The sequence below is a fragment of the Chaetodon auriga genome, chromosome 7 (assembly GCF_051107435.1).
Source record: "Chaetodon auriga isolate fChaAug3 chromosome 7, fChaAug3.hap1, whole genome shotgun sequence".
Lineage (NCBI taxonomy): Eukaryota > Metazoa > Chordata > Actinopteri > Chaetodontiformes > Chaetodontidae > Chaetodon > Chaetodon auriga.
Genome location: NC_135080.1, coordinates 14,450,001 through 14,468,305, shown reverse-complemented (window position 1 = coordinate 14,468,305; position 18,305 = coordinate 14,450,001). Strand labels below are relative to the sequence as shown.

General features: G+C 41.1%; 1 protein-coding gene across 6 annotated transcripts in view; it reads left to right on the top strand.

The window, feature by feature from the left end:
* Positions 1 to 18,305, top strand: part of gria4a (glutamate receptor, ionotropic, AMPA 4a) — a 105,164-nt gene that overhangs the window by 55,597 nt on the left and 31,262 nt on the right. For 5 of the 6 annotated variants that reach the window (XR_013077354.1, XM_076734204.1, XM_076734202.1 and 2 more), the window contains exons 8-13: positions 1,139 to 1,306; positions 1,780 to 1,884; positions 2,790 to 2,900; positions 12,151 to 12,357; positions 14,265 to 14,480; positions 15,166 to 15,326. Coding sequence is in view for 5 of the 6 variants with exons in the window: in XM_076734204.1 (XP_076590319.1) it covers positions 1,139 to 1,306; positions 1,780 to 1,884; positions 2,790 to 2,900; positions 12,151 to 12,357; positions 14,265 to 14,480; positions 15,166 to 15,326 (968 nt within the window). In the remaining variant the exon portion in view is untranslated. Of the gene's footprint in view, positions 1 to 1,138; positions 1,307 to 1,779; positions 1,885 to 2,789; positions 2,901 to 5,029; positions 5,178 to 12,150; positions 12,358 to 14,264; positions 14,481 to 15,165; positions 15,327 to 18,305 lie in introns of those variants that run through there. The other variant, XM_076734207.1, reaches the window with a different exon arrangement.

Sequence of the window (18,305 nt, the reverse complement as noted above, 5' to 3'; positions counted from 1 at the left end):
TTGCTGCAGCTGAGCGTGTGGTGTTGTTCCCTGCTGCGGCGCCTCTTACCTGTAATGAACTTGTCAAACAATCCGTCAAGAACACCACCGCTTTTAAGAGTTTCATTAGAGAACAGATAGTGATAATCTCCAACCCGTTCTCTTTGTGTTACTCTCTGTCATATTTCAGAGGTCCCTTGAAACATCAACAAGTCACACCTAAAGTGCTGCATCCTAAATATTACCCAATCATAAATCTTGGGAATCTGAATTATGCCACCAAAGTGAATTCCCCTAACAAAATGAATTATATAAACGGATTTACAATATGCATTAAATACGCTTTAATGTCATTTTAATGGCCCAGTGACTGTATTTTAAAACTATAAGCCTGTCTAAAACCAGCACATTTACGGTGGCTTTACATTTACAGTGGTGCTGATTGATGTTCATCAGTGTTAACAGTGGAAGTCTAATAAAAGTCAGAGTGGTGAGATAAACTGAGGCACAGATCAGCATGTTTGCATACTAGTCAGGTTGTAGTTCATATGGATTTCACATTGGCCTGTGGTAAAGCCCTGCAACCTTAACTTTTTCGACTTACTTTGGCTTTCTAAATCACAGAAACCATCTCTTCAGACACTGTTATATATCTGAACTCGTGCAGTTCTGGGTAGTGAGCTACCATCATTGAAAAAATTGTTTGCTTTTTTAAAGAGTGCTCGGCATCAGAAAAATTCAGAGGCGATTTTTCTTTACAATGTCTTTGGGTTTCCAGCACTTACATTACTGGACTGGAATACTAATGTGGTTATATCGCCTTTAAAGGCCCAGTTAATCACCCACCACCAAAGTTAGGATCACATAGCTGGACAAAGCTATGACCTTTGAGCTGATTGTTTGTTAATTCACAGACATTTTCAGATTTTCATTATATAATTTAAACTTTTACATAGATGCACCTCAGCTTTATTTGGTCAAAAAATAACAGATTGGGCAAATTTTCAAGTTTTTGCTTTACCTAAGGGTTCATTTCTGCCGTGCTGTATGCTTGGGCTGACAAAGAAGAAGAATGTATTTACCTGCCAAAAAGAAAAGAAGTTGAAAAACTTGTCAAAATGACAGCATTTCTTTGCTCCATTTGTCTCCCGTTCATCAGTACACCTCATCTCTAACATACGATGGCGTCCTTGTGATGGCCGAGGCCTTCCGCACCCTTCGCCGGCAGAAAATCGATATTAGTCGCCGTGGCAACGCTGGTGACTGCCTGGCCAATCCAGCTGCTCCCTGGAACCAAGGAATAGATATGGAGCGTGCACTCAAACAGGTTGGCACAAGTTTGATGTGTAGTTTAGTGTAGACAGATGGTTACAAATACACACACACACACACACACACACCTCTGTCATCTGAAAATGATTGGTGTTAAACTATTTGTATTATATTATGTTGTTTTTTGGGGTCAAAGTCTATGATGTTACATTTAATTAAAGTTGTAATCATTAATATTTTCATAAAATCTTATGCTCTTTTTACACTATTTCTGGTCAGCATTCTTTTTCTGTAATAGCTATTCAATATATTTACAATCAGTAATTTCAGTGGCTACATCATGAACACATACACCAGTAGCGACTCAAAGACTCTTTGCTGCCCCAGAATTCTGGGACTTGTAGTTTTAAACCTCACTTGCTGCTATAATCAGTAAGTACAGGTGTTTCCGTATCAGCCTAGACTGAAATCATGAGGATTTCAACTTCAAAAACTGTTTTGTGTTTATTTTTCTTCCTTATTATCCAGGTGCGCATTCAGGGCCTGACTGGGAACATTCAGTTTGATCACTACGGTCGGCGGGTCAACTACACCATGGACGTGTTTGAGCTGAAGAGCAACGGGCCGCGCAAGGTCAGCTACATACCACAGCCAACTTATTCCATTCAGTTTCCATGATATAGTTTCAGGTTGCGGTGCTGAAAAGCAATCTTAGATGTTTTTCATAATTTCAGCAAAAAGTGACTCATCAGCAGGAAAGTTACTTTTAATTACCACTGAAAGGACGTGAGCTTACTGTTACTGCTCAAGGATAACTCCTGTAGCTTCCAGTGTGTGCAGCATTCTTCTTGTTTTATCCCTCATGATGGCTGATTGTTGAAAAATTTATTCATTTACTGCATAATTATCTCCATAATTCTTAATTAATAATGGTGTTACTGCAGTTACAAATATCTTCAGATAACTGCAATGGAACCATTGCAGCATGTGTTTTATCAGTGTTCATTGGAGAGCAGCTCGCAGACAACCTGGGAGTACAAAAAAATCTGCGGTGACGTAAATAAGGAAAGTTTGAGCATAATCCGTCTTCATAATAGGAAAAAGTAGAAGGAAAAGGTTCAGGTTGAAGGTACTCATAATTTCTCTTTACCAGAGAAAAAAGCATGCATGTAGCGCCTATAATAAAGAAATAACACCATGTTCCCGCTTCTCAAGTGTTCCTTCGACAGCAATGTGTGTTTATTGAAAGTTCTTGGCTCACACTCAATATCTCTCAATATCTTGTACAGTTCCAATGGGAAATCTGCTGGAATGAGCCCATTCTGTTGACTCTTTTCTTTCTTTCTGTTCCTTTCTCTTCATCTCACATAGGTTCTATTTCTTTTTTATATCCATTTATTTGTGTTTTTGTCTGTTTTGATTTTATTGCAGGTATTTTAAAATTCATTTTTGCATGAATTGCACCATAAAGTCTGATAGATTGAATGCTGCTTTTCTTTTATGCCTCACTCCCTCTCTTATCCCTCTGCTTCTCTCAGATTGGCTACTGGAACGACATAGACAAACTTGTGTTGGTCCAGAATGAAAACGCTCTATCCAATGACAGCTCAGCGATGGAGAACCGAACAGTCGTCGTGACAACCATCATGGTAATGTACCCTCAGACTGCTTTCATTTCTGCGTTGTTTGGGTGCTGTTTGAGATTTGAGTCAAGCTGTCCTTCAGCACTGACAATCAGTCTGACCAATTTCCACAACCTAATTTCACCAAAGCCTCGCTCCCACCTGATTTTCCAGCTCGTATCTACCTCAACTAGAGGCTTGAAGTTAGGAGAAGCAAAATGGTGTCAATGCAAATGGAACAGAATCAGGTGTAGAACAGATTATTACAGTAATGCCTAATGGAACGTGCATAATAAAAAAAAATAGATAAATAAAAAAAAAAAACACTTTTTCTTGCAAACAAGATCAGGTGCATGTGCAGGAGAGGGAGGGAAGAGGTAAACTTAGGTTTCAAGGAATGAAAAAAAAAACATGCCGCACTCCTGAATGTGTAACTATGAGTGCAGCAGTAATGTGGTGATACTGGACTAGATGCAGTAAAGACCAGTGTGTTACATGGCTTTTCTACTGTCGCAAAGTGGTTCCCAACCTGGGGTTCTGGACCCCAACAAGGGGTTGCAAGACACATTTAAAACTTTTTTAAATTATTCAAATAATAAAAAGAAAAGCATTCAACCTTGTTCATAAACAGCAGACATGTATGCAACCAGTGCTCAGGGGTTGCAAGTAGGAATTGCTTAATTTTAAGTAGTCACAACCCAAAAAGAGAGGGCGCTACACAAGTCATATAGAGTTGAACCACGGGCTGGAGACAGGACCTTACTTCCCTTAGTGGTCTTATAGGATGCATTCAGTGTGGGAAAGCCAGAGGATGAAGTACAGCAAGGGTGCCACGTGGCAGAGTTTTGTTAATGTGAAAGAAAAATCGGGTTGGAGCTGGAAGAGCTGTATGAGTTGTAGTGAGCACACAGAGCACAGCCAGGAGGGAGTGGCACTTGTCCAGCTGGAAGATTACACTAATGTCTCATTAGTAGGCAAATCTAAAACTGACCTCAGATCACCATTTAGAAGTGACCCCAGTCCAGTCTCTTCTAATGGCTTCCACATAGACACTGGTCCGCAGCCCAGTTTAATTATTCCGCTTTCTTCTACAAACGCGGATAAAGGAGGCCTAATCGGTGGATTTGTGAACATCCTCTGCTTACATTTGATTTCACTTCATCCATCTGCAGCCTTTTTATGGTGGCCATCCCCTTCCTGTAAATGCAATCAGTCTAATTCAATTGGGCATGCAAAATGATGCAAGTGAAAGCAACTCAAAAGACTAATTTCAGCCCACAGATGAAACAAGCCACAGATGCTTGAGCTTTGGCAATTCAGCATTTTGTTTCAAGCCACATTGCTTCATTCAGCAAACTCCTAAGTATGACCAAAATATCTGTAGTTGTACTTATAGTAATGTAGTGCTCATGCAGTGTAGTACACCTCTAAAAAAAAACTTTCTAAAGAAGTTGATTTGATCATTCAGCAAAAGCCTACAGTGCCTCCGGTGGCCAGACGTGGTAGCAACCAGTCAGGTCTGCATAGAGGAGAATGACCACACATGCTGCCCAAAAAAAAAAGAGATGAGAAAAATGAATTCAGCTGGACTAAATGTCCCCAGTGGCAGCCCAGCCTCCAGACACGCACACTTCAACTGGCAACGTATTCCACCTCAGTGCAGTGCATGGTGTGGTGTTGACAGCCAGGTGCAAGACCAGCAAATACAAACACATCAAAGCAATCAAACAAATCAAAAGGCAGGTTGTTATTCTGTGACGAAATCCTATTTTGAGTATATTATATTGATAGTCTGTTGCTGTTTGTATGGCTGTTTGGCTTGTGTTTTTAATTACATTCAGTTTGTGTGGTTGAAAAAAAAAAGATGAGTGTTCAAAATCGAGTTTGGCATCACTGCATATGTATTTTCGATGTTTGTTCCATCCCTGTTTCTTCCCTCCATGTCTGTCTGTCATCTGACTTTCCCCAATTCCCCCTTCTCTCTCTCTCTCTCTCTCTATCTTGCTGTCTTTCTTTAACTCCACTCATCTCTTCACTTCAACCCCCACGCCCCTTGTTTTTACCTCCATGCCTCCCCCACCTGCATATTTCTCTGTGGATGGTGACCTCAGCAGGCCTTGGCTAACATTAGCTCAGCCACCTCCTCCTCTTTGCAGCCTCTGATGATGAGGAAGCCTCTGCTGCGACACTGATGCCGGGTCTGCAGACAGAGCAGCAGACTGAAACGCAGACTCTCCTGAGTTGCGAACCCTTGGGAAAGACAGAGGACAGACAGACTGATAGACTGAGTGTCTCTAAAGCTCTGTACAAAGACTCAGTGTGTTCTGTTTTTGTTTTTTCCTGATGGCTTTTTTCTTCATGCATTTTTTTTTTTTTAAAGACGCGATTTTTATTTCTTTGCTTACAAGGCTTGCCCTGCTTTAACACAGCAGCAAAGAGGGACTCAACACATGAAAAGGAGATTCATGTTCATTGCTCACTGTGCTCCCGTCTTCCTCTCATGACAAAAGCCACAGTTGGACGAGAGCTCTGCGAGGGATTCTGTCAAGATTTGACATTTGGCCACACAAAATCGCCGGACCATCAGACAGCCCTGTTAATTCAGATTCTTTTCACTCTATTCGAGGACAGTCACCACCACCTTCCCTGTTGCACTGCAGAGCACCTGCAAGAAAAATTATCTCACAAAAATGTAGAATTTTTCCACACTTTGACATTTTTTTCTGTGTTTTTTTTTTTTTTTTTTGGAGAAAGGGTGGGAGGAGCATGATACGTGGACAGGTCTCCTCATGTCAGTCCTGCATATTGTAGCCTTCACCTTTTGATGCCGCTCTGCCTCCATCCTCATCTTTCTGCTCCCTCACTCTGTAAATCTACTTAGTCATGCTGACTTGGTCAACTTTCCTTTACTGTATTTCAGCTCCTCTGAGAGCTCAGCACCTGAATGGACAGGTATTCAACACTAGGGGCACTTGAAGCACCAATGCTTGCCGCACAGAATGTTTTAACTTGTCTATAATGTAATTTTTCACTATAGCACTGCACCCCTTTTTTCAACACTAAAGGTATGAGATCAAATGATGTCCCAAAGGCCACGAAGCAAATTAAAAATGCAGATATGACACTGCTACTGGCATTATCACCATCCAACTGACAAGTGAGGAGGGATATATGCAGTTTATGCGCACCTAATGTTGCAGCCACCCTGAAAACAAGTCCTACATGCACATAGGCCCTTACACTGTAAGAAATCCATGTATACATATTTAAAACAACCTGCGTGCACTGATGGGGATTGATTGCTCAGCCTGTTGTCATTCGCCTTTAAGCACTTGCTGTACTTGTTAACATAGCCCCTGAGGATATGACAATCTATTGTTTATGCTTTTGCTTTGGCCTTGGTCAACCGCAGCATGCAAAATGCTCTTTCAGTGATTTGCATGTCTAAATAGCTTTAATATAATATTACATGATGAAAAATAAATGAAATTTGCCTTTAAATGTATTTTTTATGACGGATGGATTATCAAAAAGCACAGCATGCTCAGGTGCAGCAACCAGAGCCTTGAAAATAAACTGAGGTCCAGTCACTGTTAAACTTTTGTCCCACGGCGTGTTCATAAATGAAAGGTCAATGTTGCTGTCCCACAGGGCTCCTCATCACGATGCAGGGCTCTCATACACAGAGCTGGAGATGGGAAATTGATATTAGGGAGTTACATAATTTATGTGATCGCATAAAGTGGGTCAAATTACATAAACAGAAGACAAAATATGCAAGCATCTGAAAATGTTAGTTTTGGAGAGATATGTAACTAGTTCAGCCAGAATAGATAACAGACTCTAACAGAAAGATTTGTGGCTGCTGGCTGATGACTCTGTGAACAGGTTGAATCACTGGCTAGACTGACAAAAAGGCATGTGCTCAGCCGGCTGCTTAGTTACCTGGTGGACTGACTGGCTTGTGACTGTCTTTGTGGCTGCCTGACTTACTGTTATATGCTGTTTAACTGGCAGGTGACTAATAGACTGGGTACTGGCCGACAGTTGGCCACTGGTTTACTGGTTGACTGACCGCTGAACTGCCTCGCTCTCCTTATGGCTGAATAGCTGTGAGATGCTCATGCTGACTCACTGGCCTAATATGTGACTGGATAGATGATTATGTAGTGTAATTGCGGTAATTAATGAATGAATGAATGAACTGACTGACTGACCAACTGACTGACTGAAGCAGGCTGTGACTAACCGACTGGCTGGCTCTCCTCTCTGGCCATATGAATGGACAGCTCGCAGGCTAGTTAAATGTCTCGGTGGGACGGTCTGGCTTTTTAAAGGCTGAACTGATTGAGTGTCTGGTTGGCAGCCTGAATGAATGACTGGACAGTAAGGTGACTGTCCAGTCGGGTGCCTCTTTTCACTGGCTGGCTAACTGGCTTACATAGCAAGCCCTGTCTGCCTCTTTGGCTCCAGTGTGAAGTGTTTTATGTCTTATCAGCCCCAACCATTTGCTTCTACAAAGCTGTTCCCCCTCTTTCGCCCATCCATTTTCCCTCTTCATGTCTGTCTTTTCATCCTATCCTCTCTCTTGCTTTCTGCTTCTTTTCCTCCTCATTTTTCACTTTGTCATATCCTCTCTTTATCTCTCTTTCATGCTTTCCCTTTTTCTGTCCTATCTATCCTCTATTCTCCCTGAAGCTATCTGTTTGTATTCTGATCTGCTCCTTCATCTTTCTTCTGTACTTTGATGCAGCCAACACGCCCCACATCCTTCTCTCCATCTGCATTTCCTCCTATTTCTTTAGCATGCCCTCCCTTACTTTTCCTTTCAACCTCCTGATCTTTGCTCTTATTTCCGCCCTTTTTCACCTCCCGTGATGGCACTCGCAACACCCAACCGCGGTGCTTTCTTCATACATGCACTGACATCCAGCACACACACAAACACACTCACACAGAGCATTGGCATTACTACCTTCACACCAAGACAAAGGCCTCTGGAGTAAACTGATAACGAACCAAAAGGCGGCTTCAAAAGGAAACACTGTTAGCAGAGCTCCCACTTAGTCTGTGTATGTGTAGTTGCTTATATAATAGTAAATTAACTCTTAACTGAAATTAAGTAGCCTGCTCTGATTTCCAGCACTTGACCCTCTTCTAACATGAGGGTAATTTGATGGAGGCAACCAAGATGGTTGTACAACTTAAGAGAGTGATTCCCTTTGAGATTTGATGATTTAAGCAAAACAGCCTTGTTACATTTTTCAAGGGAGTGTCACTAATAAGATGATTTCCTGATGTGGTTCTCCTGTTTGTTCCTCTGACCCTTCAGGACTTTGACAAGAGCTCATCAGTAGAACTCTCCAGAAAGCATCTTATGCGAAATCATAGCTCTGAATAAATATTTTTAAAGGAATAGTTCATCACTTTGGGAAATATGCTTATTGCCTTTCCTCCTGAGAGATTGGTCCCACACTCATGTCTGTCCAATATAATGTAGCTTGAGCCAACAGCTAGTTGGCTTAGCTTAGCATAAAGAATGAAAATTACATTGCTCTTTGCAAAAGTGAAAGAACAAACAGAGGTGTTGTGTGCTGGACCATTTCTTGACTGGGACCAGTGACTTCCTGAAGTCCTTGCTGGTTGCCTGCTACCTCTTGGTGACAGCAAGACTCCAGTCATGTGCTAAGCTAAGCTAACTGTCTCCTGGCTATAGCTTCATATTTAACTGAGAGATATGAGAGTGGTATCAATCTTCTCATCTAACTCTCAGCAAGAAACAAGTCAAAGTGTTCCTTTAAAACTTACCTTGATTTCTCTGAATAAGAACTGATTGACAGTGAATGACATTACTATATGTGGTGCTAATTGATTCTATACGTTCGATGGTTAGATAACAATGTCTGCACAAAGTTGGCCCTAAAGCCTCCATTTCAGTGGTTCCAGATTGTTGAGTTTGTGTTTCACCACGTTCAAAACGAGTTTCCCTCACGCTACAGTGTTGTAATGACTTTTAATGGATATAATTATGCCCATCTGGTTACAGCATTACTATCATTTGCGCTTGTAAACTTGCTTAAAAATAACCAAATATTCCCTTATTGTCATTGTCATGTCTGCTTTACTTTAATGTCGGTGAAAGCTTCTGTGTCATATTTGTCTCTGTGGTCAAATTGAGTTATTTTCATTTAATTGTACAACACACGTTATGGGCATTTTAATGTCATTCACCTGAAGAAATGCACCAGATAATCTTTGCCACAGATATGAAAAAATATATTTATTCAGTATATGGTATGCAGAGCAAATGATTGTGAAAATGTAAATTAGATGTAAACAGTCATGGTATTGTCCTTTACACTTTGTTTTTCAGCTCATATTTTCATTTCTCCCGGTCTTTATCCCTGCTGCAGAGCAGTCCTCGTGGCTGATCTATCAGAGGGAATTTATTTGAAACTGTTTTGCTGTTCATTAACATTATGATTCATGTTGAGTCAATGGAGTGAGCGCCCCAGGACTTGCTAATGTCCCCAATAATGGCATTTTAGGAGAAATGTTTTTGTATGTTCTGACAGTGTTCATAACAGCAGCTTTTTTTGGATTGGATGACGATGATGGTGATAAAAGTATGAAGTGTTTGAGAAAGATGTTTGGCAAACATTAAGAGTGAGTTTTTTGAAGAAATGTGTTTTGTTTTAAGAAATCTTATACTGGTGATAATGGTCTGTACGAAATGTGATAATGCAATCATGGGGTGGTTTTTGTTAAAATGAAAATGTCTGTTTGTTTCTCAACCTTTTGTGTGTAAATGTACGATTATTCTATAATTTAACATTGTTGTTATTTGTTTATGCTCGAAGGAATCAACATGAACATCCCAAGAAAAACTGCTTGAATTGTGGCTTTACACTTAGCAGTACATAACAAATGTCCAGTGTGTAGCATTTAGGGATATCTATTGGCAGAAATGGAATATAATATCCATAAGAATGATTTCATTAGTGTACAATCACCTGAAACTAAGAATTGTTGTGTGTTTGTTACTTTAGAATGAGCTCTTTATATCTACAGAGGGAGCCGGTCCTCTTCCACAGAGTCTGCCATGTTGCACCACCATTTCTACAGTAACCCAGAATGGACAAACCAAACACTGGCTCCAGAGAGGACCTTTTGTATCTTTAGCATTTTTAGCGGCCAGCGTAGGGGAGGGCGAGTGAAGGTGGTTGCAGATTGTCTCTAAATCTTACACAATGGACCTTTAAAATGTACAAACCATTGAACAGGAAGAAAACTGAGTTGCTAGGTGAATCTATTTAAATCGAAAGGCTGCAGCCATGCTAGCGGCTCTGCCAGGCTTTGAGCTAAATGCTCATATCAGTATGCTAATATACTAACATTGAAAATGATGGTTTGTTGCTGTTTAGCACATATAATGTTTAGCATGTTCGCCATAATGGCTAAGTATGTTAGCATGCCAGAATTTGCTAATTAGCACAAAACACAAAGTGTAGGTGAGGCAGATGGTAATGATCATTAGTGTTGAAGCTATTTAGTCATAAACCAAAGTATTGGACATATACTTAATAAAAGTAAAAGTACTTTAATTAATCATTTTACTGGATACATGTAAGCCTATTGAATAAGCATATATCAACATTATACCCATCACTCATAAGTACACAAGGAAATGGTTTTCTTTCCAGCTCTTTGTTTACTGAGGAGAAAGAGGATCAATTTATAAATCCAGCTTCCCTTTGTAGGATATGTTTGTATAGTTCAGTGTCCATTGTAAGATCTTTTTTTAAACCCCTCTTCCTGCTTGCTTCTGATCTAGGCTCCCTTTTTATGGAATTCAATTTCCTGGATTTGAAAATTGTTCTGTCGATTCCCTCCAAATCTGTGTGCCGGTGATTTTTCTGCTCATTTGACCCCATTTGAAACTTGTCAGTCAACAATCCTCTTTGATTAAAATGCACTTGTTTTCAATGTGAATCAATTTCCTGAGTGAAGAATTCAATCCAAAATATGTTATCATTTCGTATTGTGTTTTATGATCTTCATAAACCGCTTCATAGCTTGGCAGTGTTGGATATTATAAAAGCCTGTTTGATTAATTAGATGAGATTAGTCCTTGATTAAAAAGGGTTTGATAGCATTTTAATAGGCTTGGTTTCAGTTGGATTACAGGGTGAGCAGCCTCAGGCATAATACCATAACTCAAATGCTCCTGATGGATGCGCTGTCACTCAAAACTCTGTGTGTGTGTGTGTGTGTGTGTGTGTGTGTGTGTGTGTGTGTGTGTGTGTTTCTTTTCTCTGTTGATATCTTACACAGGTGTGGCAATATGTGCGCATGCTTCTCTGTGACCATGCTTGTGTTTTACGTGTCATTCCTAATGCACCCACCAGCATTTAACTCTGTTTGCTTTCATCTTGTTGTGCATGAAAACTGTTCTGAAACCGTTCTACCTCTTACGACACATTGCCGAAGCAGCCGTCTTCCTCTCTCTTTCGTCTCTCTCTCTCTCTCTGTGTTTTTCCTCTCATTTCTCTCCTCTCAGCATTAGTGTTGCACTGAGTCAGGTGTTGGTCCCAGTGGAGGCGTTTAGAGTCAGACGAAGGCATAAAACAAGGCACTTGAAGTCAGAAACACAAAATATAAAACATCTATGTCTTTTTTTTTTTTTTTTTTTTTTTTTAAAAATCAGCTCTAATATTTTTCCCATTTTATAAACTGTGCAGCAGTTTGTATCAAGTGGTGGGTGGCTGCTGTTTTACATGTTCTACGTGTTTTGTTTTTTTTTCCCCATGAGAACTTTAAAATTGTGGCTGCACATAAAAATGTGTGACTTTCGGTTTACTTTCCTACATGTATGGTTAAATCAGTCTTATAATGATGTGCATACATTCCAGAATCTCAGTGTCATGATCAAAGATTTGCTTTCATAGAGGCTGGTGTGCAGTTTAATTTGTCAAAGCAGAATTGAATTCTGTCTGCAACATTGCATTGGTGTATATCATAGAGCTGTGTCCCTTTGTGTATGATAAAAAAAAGTAATGGAAGTTTCTTTTGAAAATGTATATACCCATATTTTTCCCCAGGAATAATTTTCATTGGTATCATCTTTCTTTGTAAGGCATGCATTTCCCCATGGTACACTGTTAACAACCAAACTGCTGTCTCCTCTGGATAAGTTTTCATTTTCCTCTTTTAAAAATCCCTGCTGTCATGTTCCTCCAAACAGTTGTGTCTTTCTTCCCCTATGCTGGTTTTGTAGGAGGGTCCCTATGTGATGCTGAAGAAGAACTGGGAACTTTACGAAGGCAACGACCAGTTTGAGGGATACTGTGTGGATTTGGCCTCGGAGATCGCCAAACACATCGGAATCAAATACAAGATCTCCATCGTACCGGATGGGAAATATGGAGCCAGGGATCCAGAGACGAAGATATGGAACGGCATGGTTGGAGAACTCGTGTATGGGGTGAGTTTGAATGGAAAATATTTGGATCTTATTGATGATCTTGTCAGTTTACAATGATAATAATAGAACAATAACAGAATTGAGATAACTAGTTGTCAAAGTAGAGATCACTTGAGTGTTTACTCAGCCAATGGAAGCAGGAAGGAGCACAGCACAGAGAAAAAAAAGACGTGTTTTCCAATTAATTATCCAATCCAGTTATCCAATTAAGCGATTATTTGTGTCCCAAAACAGTTTTCAATTAATTTTCCATCATTTCACCACTAGATTAAGTGATTCAGTGCGGCTGATTCAGGTAATTTATTCACCCTCAAGACATACTTTATTAATACACTGTCTTCAGAATTGATTAACCCACTTTATTTCAAGATGACGTGTCACAGTGACAGTTAACAACTGATTCAATCTGTACTTTTTGTAAATAATCTATACACAATAGCCACTGATGTCAAATGTGCAATATACAACATACTGTAATGCAATCCAGTACAACAACATCACAAAGAAACATTGTGTTGAGTCAAGACTTCAATAGCACATTCAACTTGAACATTGCAATCTTGATAGAGATCATATATACTGCAGGGCTATCACATTGCATTACACAGTACAGTATGTGCTCCCGCTATTGCATCTCCACCACGAGCCATCACGCAAATAGCGTTTATGGAGTACATACATTTTTCTCGAGCTCTGCATCTCCTGAGCTACAATGTCAGTTTCCTGCAGACGTGCGATGTCTCCAAGGGTTCACTTGTTTTTTTAAGAATTTGGCAAGCTGGCTAATTATGCCATTGGCGCCCATGCACAGTCTGAGATTTCGCAGTGCTGTCTCAATGCAAACTTTATCAGCGTGCAGAAGACAATGTCAGTCGCCACTTTGCGGAAGAGTGAAAGCGGAGACGTCGCTGTTCTGCAGCGACAGAATTAATTAGCCTCCGGGCTCTGTGGAGTGGAAGGTGACACAGCAGAACATTACATTGACTAATCGGGTTTGATTTGTTCCAAACACTCGCAGTCCTCACTGATGACTCTTCTGCCATGCAAAGAATTTGTAAGATTACCACATTTTGTTCCGCTCTGTTTTATATCTATTCGTCCTTTAATCTTTGTGACTTTCTTCTCCTTTTCTGTCATGTCATGTGCTTTTGTCGCCGGCTTTCGGTCTCCAATTTACTTCACCTCTCTTTCTGTCGAGCATCGTGGCTTTGTGATGTTCCTCTGCCCTCTTGTCCCCTGTTTTCTTTCCATATGGCTTCTGACTTCCTTGTCTTTCCTTTGCTGTTCATCCCCCTTGCATTGTAACATCCTCCCTCCTTGCAGTGAAGGAACACTTGTTATTTGATGCTGTTATGGTAGCCTCTTTTGCAGTTAAGACTGCAGACGTTGTTTAGACACACGCCGCTACTCAGAAACAGATACTCAGTGTGCTGAATGAATGATGTTTTTGACTCTTCCACAGATTGTGTGTGTGTGTGAGACCTTGCAGACTAATTTATATTCTGGCAGTGTCACTTTCATGCCCACGTATGAATTACTTCTCTGTCATTCTGCTGGTTTTCCCTCTACCTCCTCTGTCTCTTTCAACCCTCCTCTCTCTCCCCTTTTTCTATCCCCAGCTGTACCAGTCCCTCTTTATACCACCCTTATTTCCTCCACTCCCTTCCTCATGTTGCTCCTGCTTCAAACTCCACTGATCCTTTACTGTGCTTGTCTACTTTACCAGCCCCTTGAGTTTCAAATTTTATTTCTCCCTCCTTTATTTTTGTCCTCAGACTTCACCCGTCTGCAGGGGAGGAGGTTCACAGGCAGTTCGTGCTCGCCATCATTCACCTGTTCCGCATGTAGTTGTTGCAAATGAACTGCGCCACCGTGTGACTAAACTAAACACATACTTTCCTCCCCAGAAAGCAGAAATTGCCGTGGCCCCACTGACCATCACTCTGGTGAGAGAAGAGGTGATTGACTTCTCGAAGCCCTTCATGTCTCTGGGAATCTCCATTATGATCAAGAAGCCCCAGAAGTCAAAACCCGGTGTTTTCTCTTTCCTGGACCCGCTGGCCTACGAGATCTGGATGTGCATAGTGTTCGCTTACATTGGAGTCAGTGTTGTGCTGTTTTTGGTGAGTGCTTGTTAGAAACTAGAAGTCAGCACTTGAGTTGGATTGCAGGACTCTAACAGTTTGAAGAGTTTTTTAAAAGCTTGGGGTTTAGGGATGAATAGAATCTCTTATTTGGCTCACAGGCTAAAAATACTTCTCATCTCGTGGGCTATAGCGCATGGTGCCCTGTCTGTCCTGCTGATCAGAAGTCAGTTTCCTCACATCAGTTTGCTCAATTTCAATGACATAAATAGAGGAGAGGAGACTTTTTTCATGGCAAACGTTACTGCTAGATGCCCTTTTCTGATGATATAATAACTTGTAGTGATTATGCATCTTGATATACACCATATGTATGTTGTAAACATTATTTAAACCCTTCGAGAAATGAATGCACATAATAAGTATGTCAGCATTGCGTTCACCCCCTCAACTGTAATGCCTTTTAGAGTATTAAAGAAAGTTTACTGAAAGGTGTCCAATTATTAATCACAGACAGCTCTAAGATAAGTAAGATATGCAAACACCTAGTGTGAGACATTTAACACATGCAACTTGCGTAGATCATGTCAACTCCTCTGAGTGTTTGCATATTCAAGAAAACCCTAAATGTGTTTTCTATTATTGTTTTGATGTACCTGCTCTGGTTTGTATTTCCTTTATCTCTAAATGATCTACAACTCTTCTTTTTCCTTCACCGTCTCAGGTGAGTCGCTTCAGCCCCTATGAGTGGCATGCAGAGGAACCGGAGGAAGGCACAACAGAGCTAGGCCCCACTGATCAACCTCCCAATGAGTTTGGCATCTTCAACTCCCTGTGGTTCTCACTGGGAGCCTTCATGCAACAGGGCTGCGACATCTCACCACGGTGAGGGAGGGAAATGGGTTGCAGTACAGTGCGTTTGTGTACATGTGCGCGTTAGACTGAGAGAGCAATAGATTATTTGAGCACTGAGTTGTGTGTTTGAGTGTGTTCAGGATGTGTTCATAAGCATGCGTGTCTGGCCTGAGGATGAGCGTGTGTGTCTGTCTAACGGCCTGTAATGTTTGAGCCCTTTAGAATTTGGCTGTGATGATTCAGACTGTTGACAATGTGAATCACCTCTCTTAGCACTTTTTCTGGCTTTCAGTGAACCGGACTGTATTTTCCAAGACAGCGTGTTACAGATGCTTAAGATGTGCTAGGAATACACACAAACATGCACACGCACAGAAAACACAAAAGTGAGAAGAAGATAACACCTGCGCAGCGTCCGGCGGTCATGTACATATGGGTGTGCTATGGTGGGAGATTTAGCAGTTTGCTAGATGTGTATGAATTTTTAATGCACCACTGAAGAGGCAAAGTCCGGCTGTATTTTTAGAATATTTATAAGAATATGGCATTTTATTATTGATAACCTGAGAATGCAGTTTAGTGAAATATTCATGGCCATCATCCTCAAGACCTTTAGGGAGCAAATCTAAGGAGAGAAGGAGCAGCAGATAGAAAGGAGTGATAGACGATAAGCTAAAAGAAGGAAAAGGTGTGAGCGGTTGAACAGGATGTGTGCACGCTAGAGACAACAAGGAGAAGTGGGAGCAAGTATGTGAACGAACTCACTTTATCGTAGTTGTGGAGGCGAAGTGGTCAGCGGTTCGTATTGTGCTGCAGACGCATTGTTGCAAACTCAGGTTCACTTTCAATACAGTAATGACATTTTAGATTCTGCGTCCCCAACATGATGGTGTGCAAGATGCCCTCAATGTAGACTTGAACTTCTTTAACTTTCTATTTCCTCCAAACAAACTGTTCTTATTGTTCTCTTATATTGTAAAGGCTTTACAATACTCCAGAACTTATCACTGCCCGTGCAGCCGAAGAGAATTCCCAGGAAATAGGTTTTATCTTGTAGGTGTTCAGAATATTAATGCTCAGTATTGTGAATATATGTGAAAAGGCTGGTAATTTCTTCAATCCCAGGAGTCCCCTCTCAATATTAACATCAATTCATGTCCAGGTTCTAAAACAAGATATCACTGGCATACACATAGTCTTTAACAATCTTTTTCTCATTTCAGTGACTTTTTTCTTCTGCTTTCACACCTACTTTTAAACCTAGTGTCTCTCAGACATTTATACTGCATTGCCATTAGCATTTCACTTTTGGAAAAAGAACAGAAGTTCTACATTGGCTGCCCAAACTTCACTTTCTTCCTCCTCCTTTTTCGCTCCTCAGCTCCTCTCTTTCGCTCTCTCTCTCTCTCTTCCTCTCTCCTCGACACCTGTCGTCTCCCACTCCTCCACTCTTTACTGTGACTGACAGGCCAATTCTAGCTCCAACACACAAATGGAAAAAAACACTCACACCAGCGGCACGCACACACTAACACACTGGACGTGCACACAAATACACAGACACTTCACACACCAATATTGCTTCCACACATGCAGAGAAAACACCCAGTGTGCAGTTTCTCAACAATCGCACACACATGCAGACCTCTCCATCATTTGCAGGACTTCTTTTAGATGTGTGTGCATAAGCTACAGCTGTCATAGCAATAACGTGATAGTTAACATAAAGCCTGTGTTCGTCACGTAAATCATCTGGCCCTGTTGCCTCCAATATAGCACAACTCCTCCATAGGCCAGGATTACCACACTCCTAAATGCCAGATTACAGTCAATCTGTCACTTATAGACTTTTTCTTCATATTAATTGCTGGACTTTTCACACAAGACGTTTCAATGCAACCTTAAATCTGAGCTGTTCATGTAGTAATAATTTATCATTTAAATTCATCATGATGTTTAATGTAGTCAGTCTCATGACCATTGCAACGACGGGTGCGACAGCTGTGTTTAGTGGTGTGGCTCTTTTCCGATGATGAACAGGGAGCAAATTGGTGGAAACATGCTGCTGATTTGCATCAGGGTATGCAACCCCTGGTGTGTTCAGAACAGAGCATTGGAGATGCATCGCTCTTAATTGGAATATTGACCGTATGGGGACATACAGGAACATGCTCTGCACCAAACAGCAGACAGACACAGGTAGCGACTAGCTGCCGAGCTTAGTGGAGCATTTAGAAGCTAAAGAGACAGATATTTCCCTCAGGAGTTGGTGGAGACCAAAAACAGAGCTGAAAGGAGAGTGGATGTTGGAGTTACATTCAGCAGTTCGCCACAAACACGACTCCAAAAGCATGTGATTGCTGATAAATAAGCAACTGCTTGCTATCAAGACTGTTATTGATGTGATATGAGGTGATGATATGCTAATGTTTTGTTCACAACTTGTGTCCACTGCTGCTACATGGTCAAAGAAATCAGTTATTGCAGCAAGATGGTAGCAGAGGCAACATCAAGCAGCTGCATGCAGTAAATGATCCAATATGCTTGAATGGAACTAGTGTGTACAAGATGTCAACCAACCACATATAAAAGCAAAAGTGTTTGGCTACACTCGGATTGAAAAGGCTATAAACGTTGTCAGATGCAACCTCTTCAGTTCCAGTGATGGACAAGTGTGACAGGAGGGGGGCTTCAGACCCTGTTAGACGATCTATTAAGCGCCTTGTTTGAAGCATACATAGGCCCTAAGGCCATGCAGGATAAGTTAGCGCTACACTGTTTATTTGAGCTAACGAGCTACCTACTATTGTCTTTGTCATAACCTAAACCTTACCCTAGAGCCCGTGCCCCTCGCAGTGCTCCCCCAAGAGCACTGTGCTTTCACCCAAACCTAACCCTAACCTTTAACAACACAAACCCAGCACACTCATCTATTTAATCTGACATGCTCTGCTCTCTCTTTTGTTCTCCCTAAGCTGACACTGCTACACCTCTCACTGTAGGCATCAC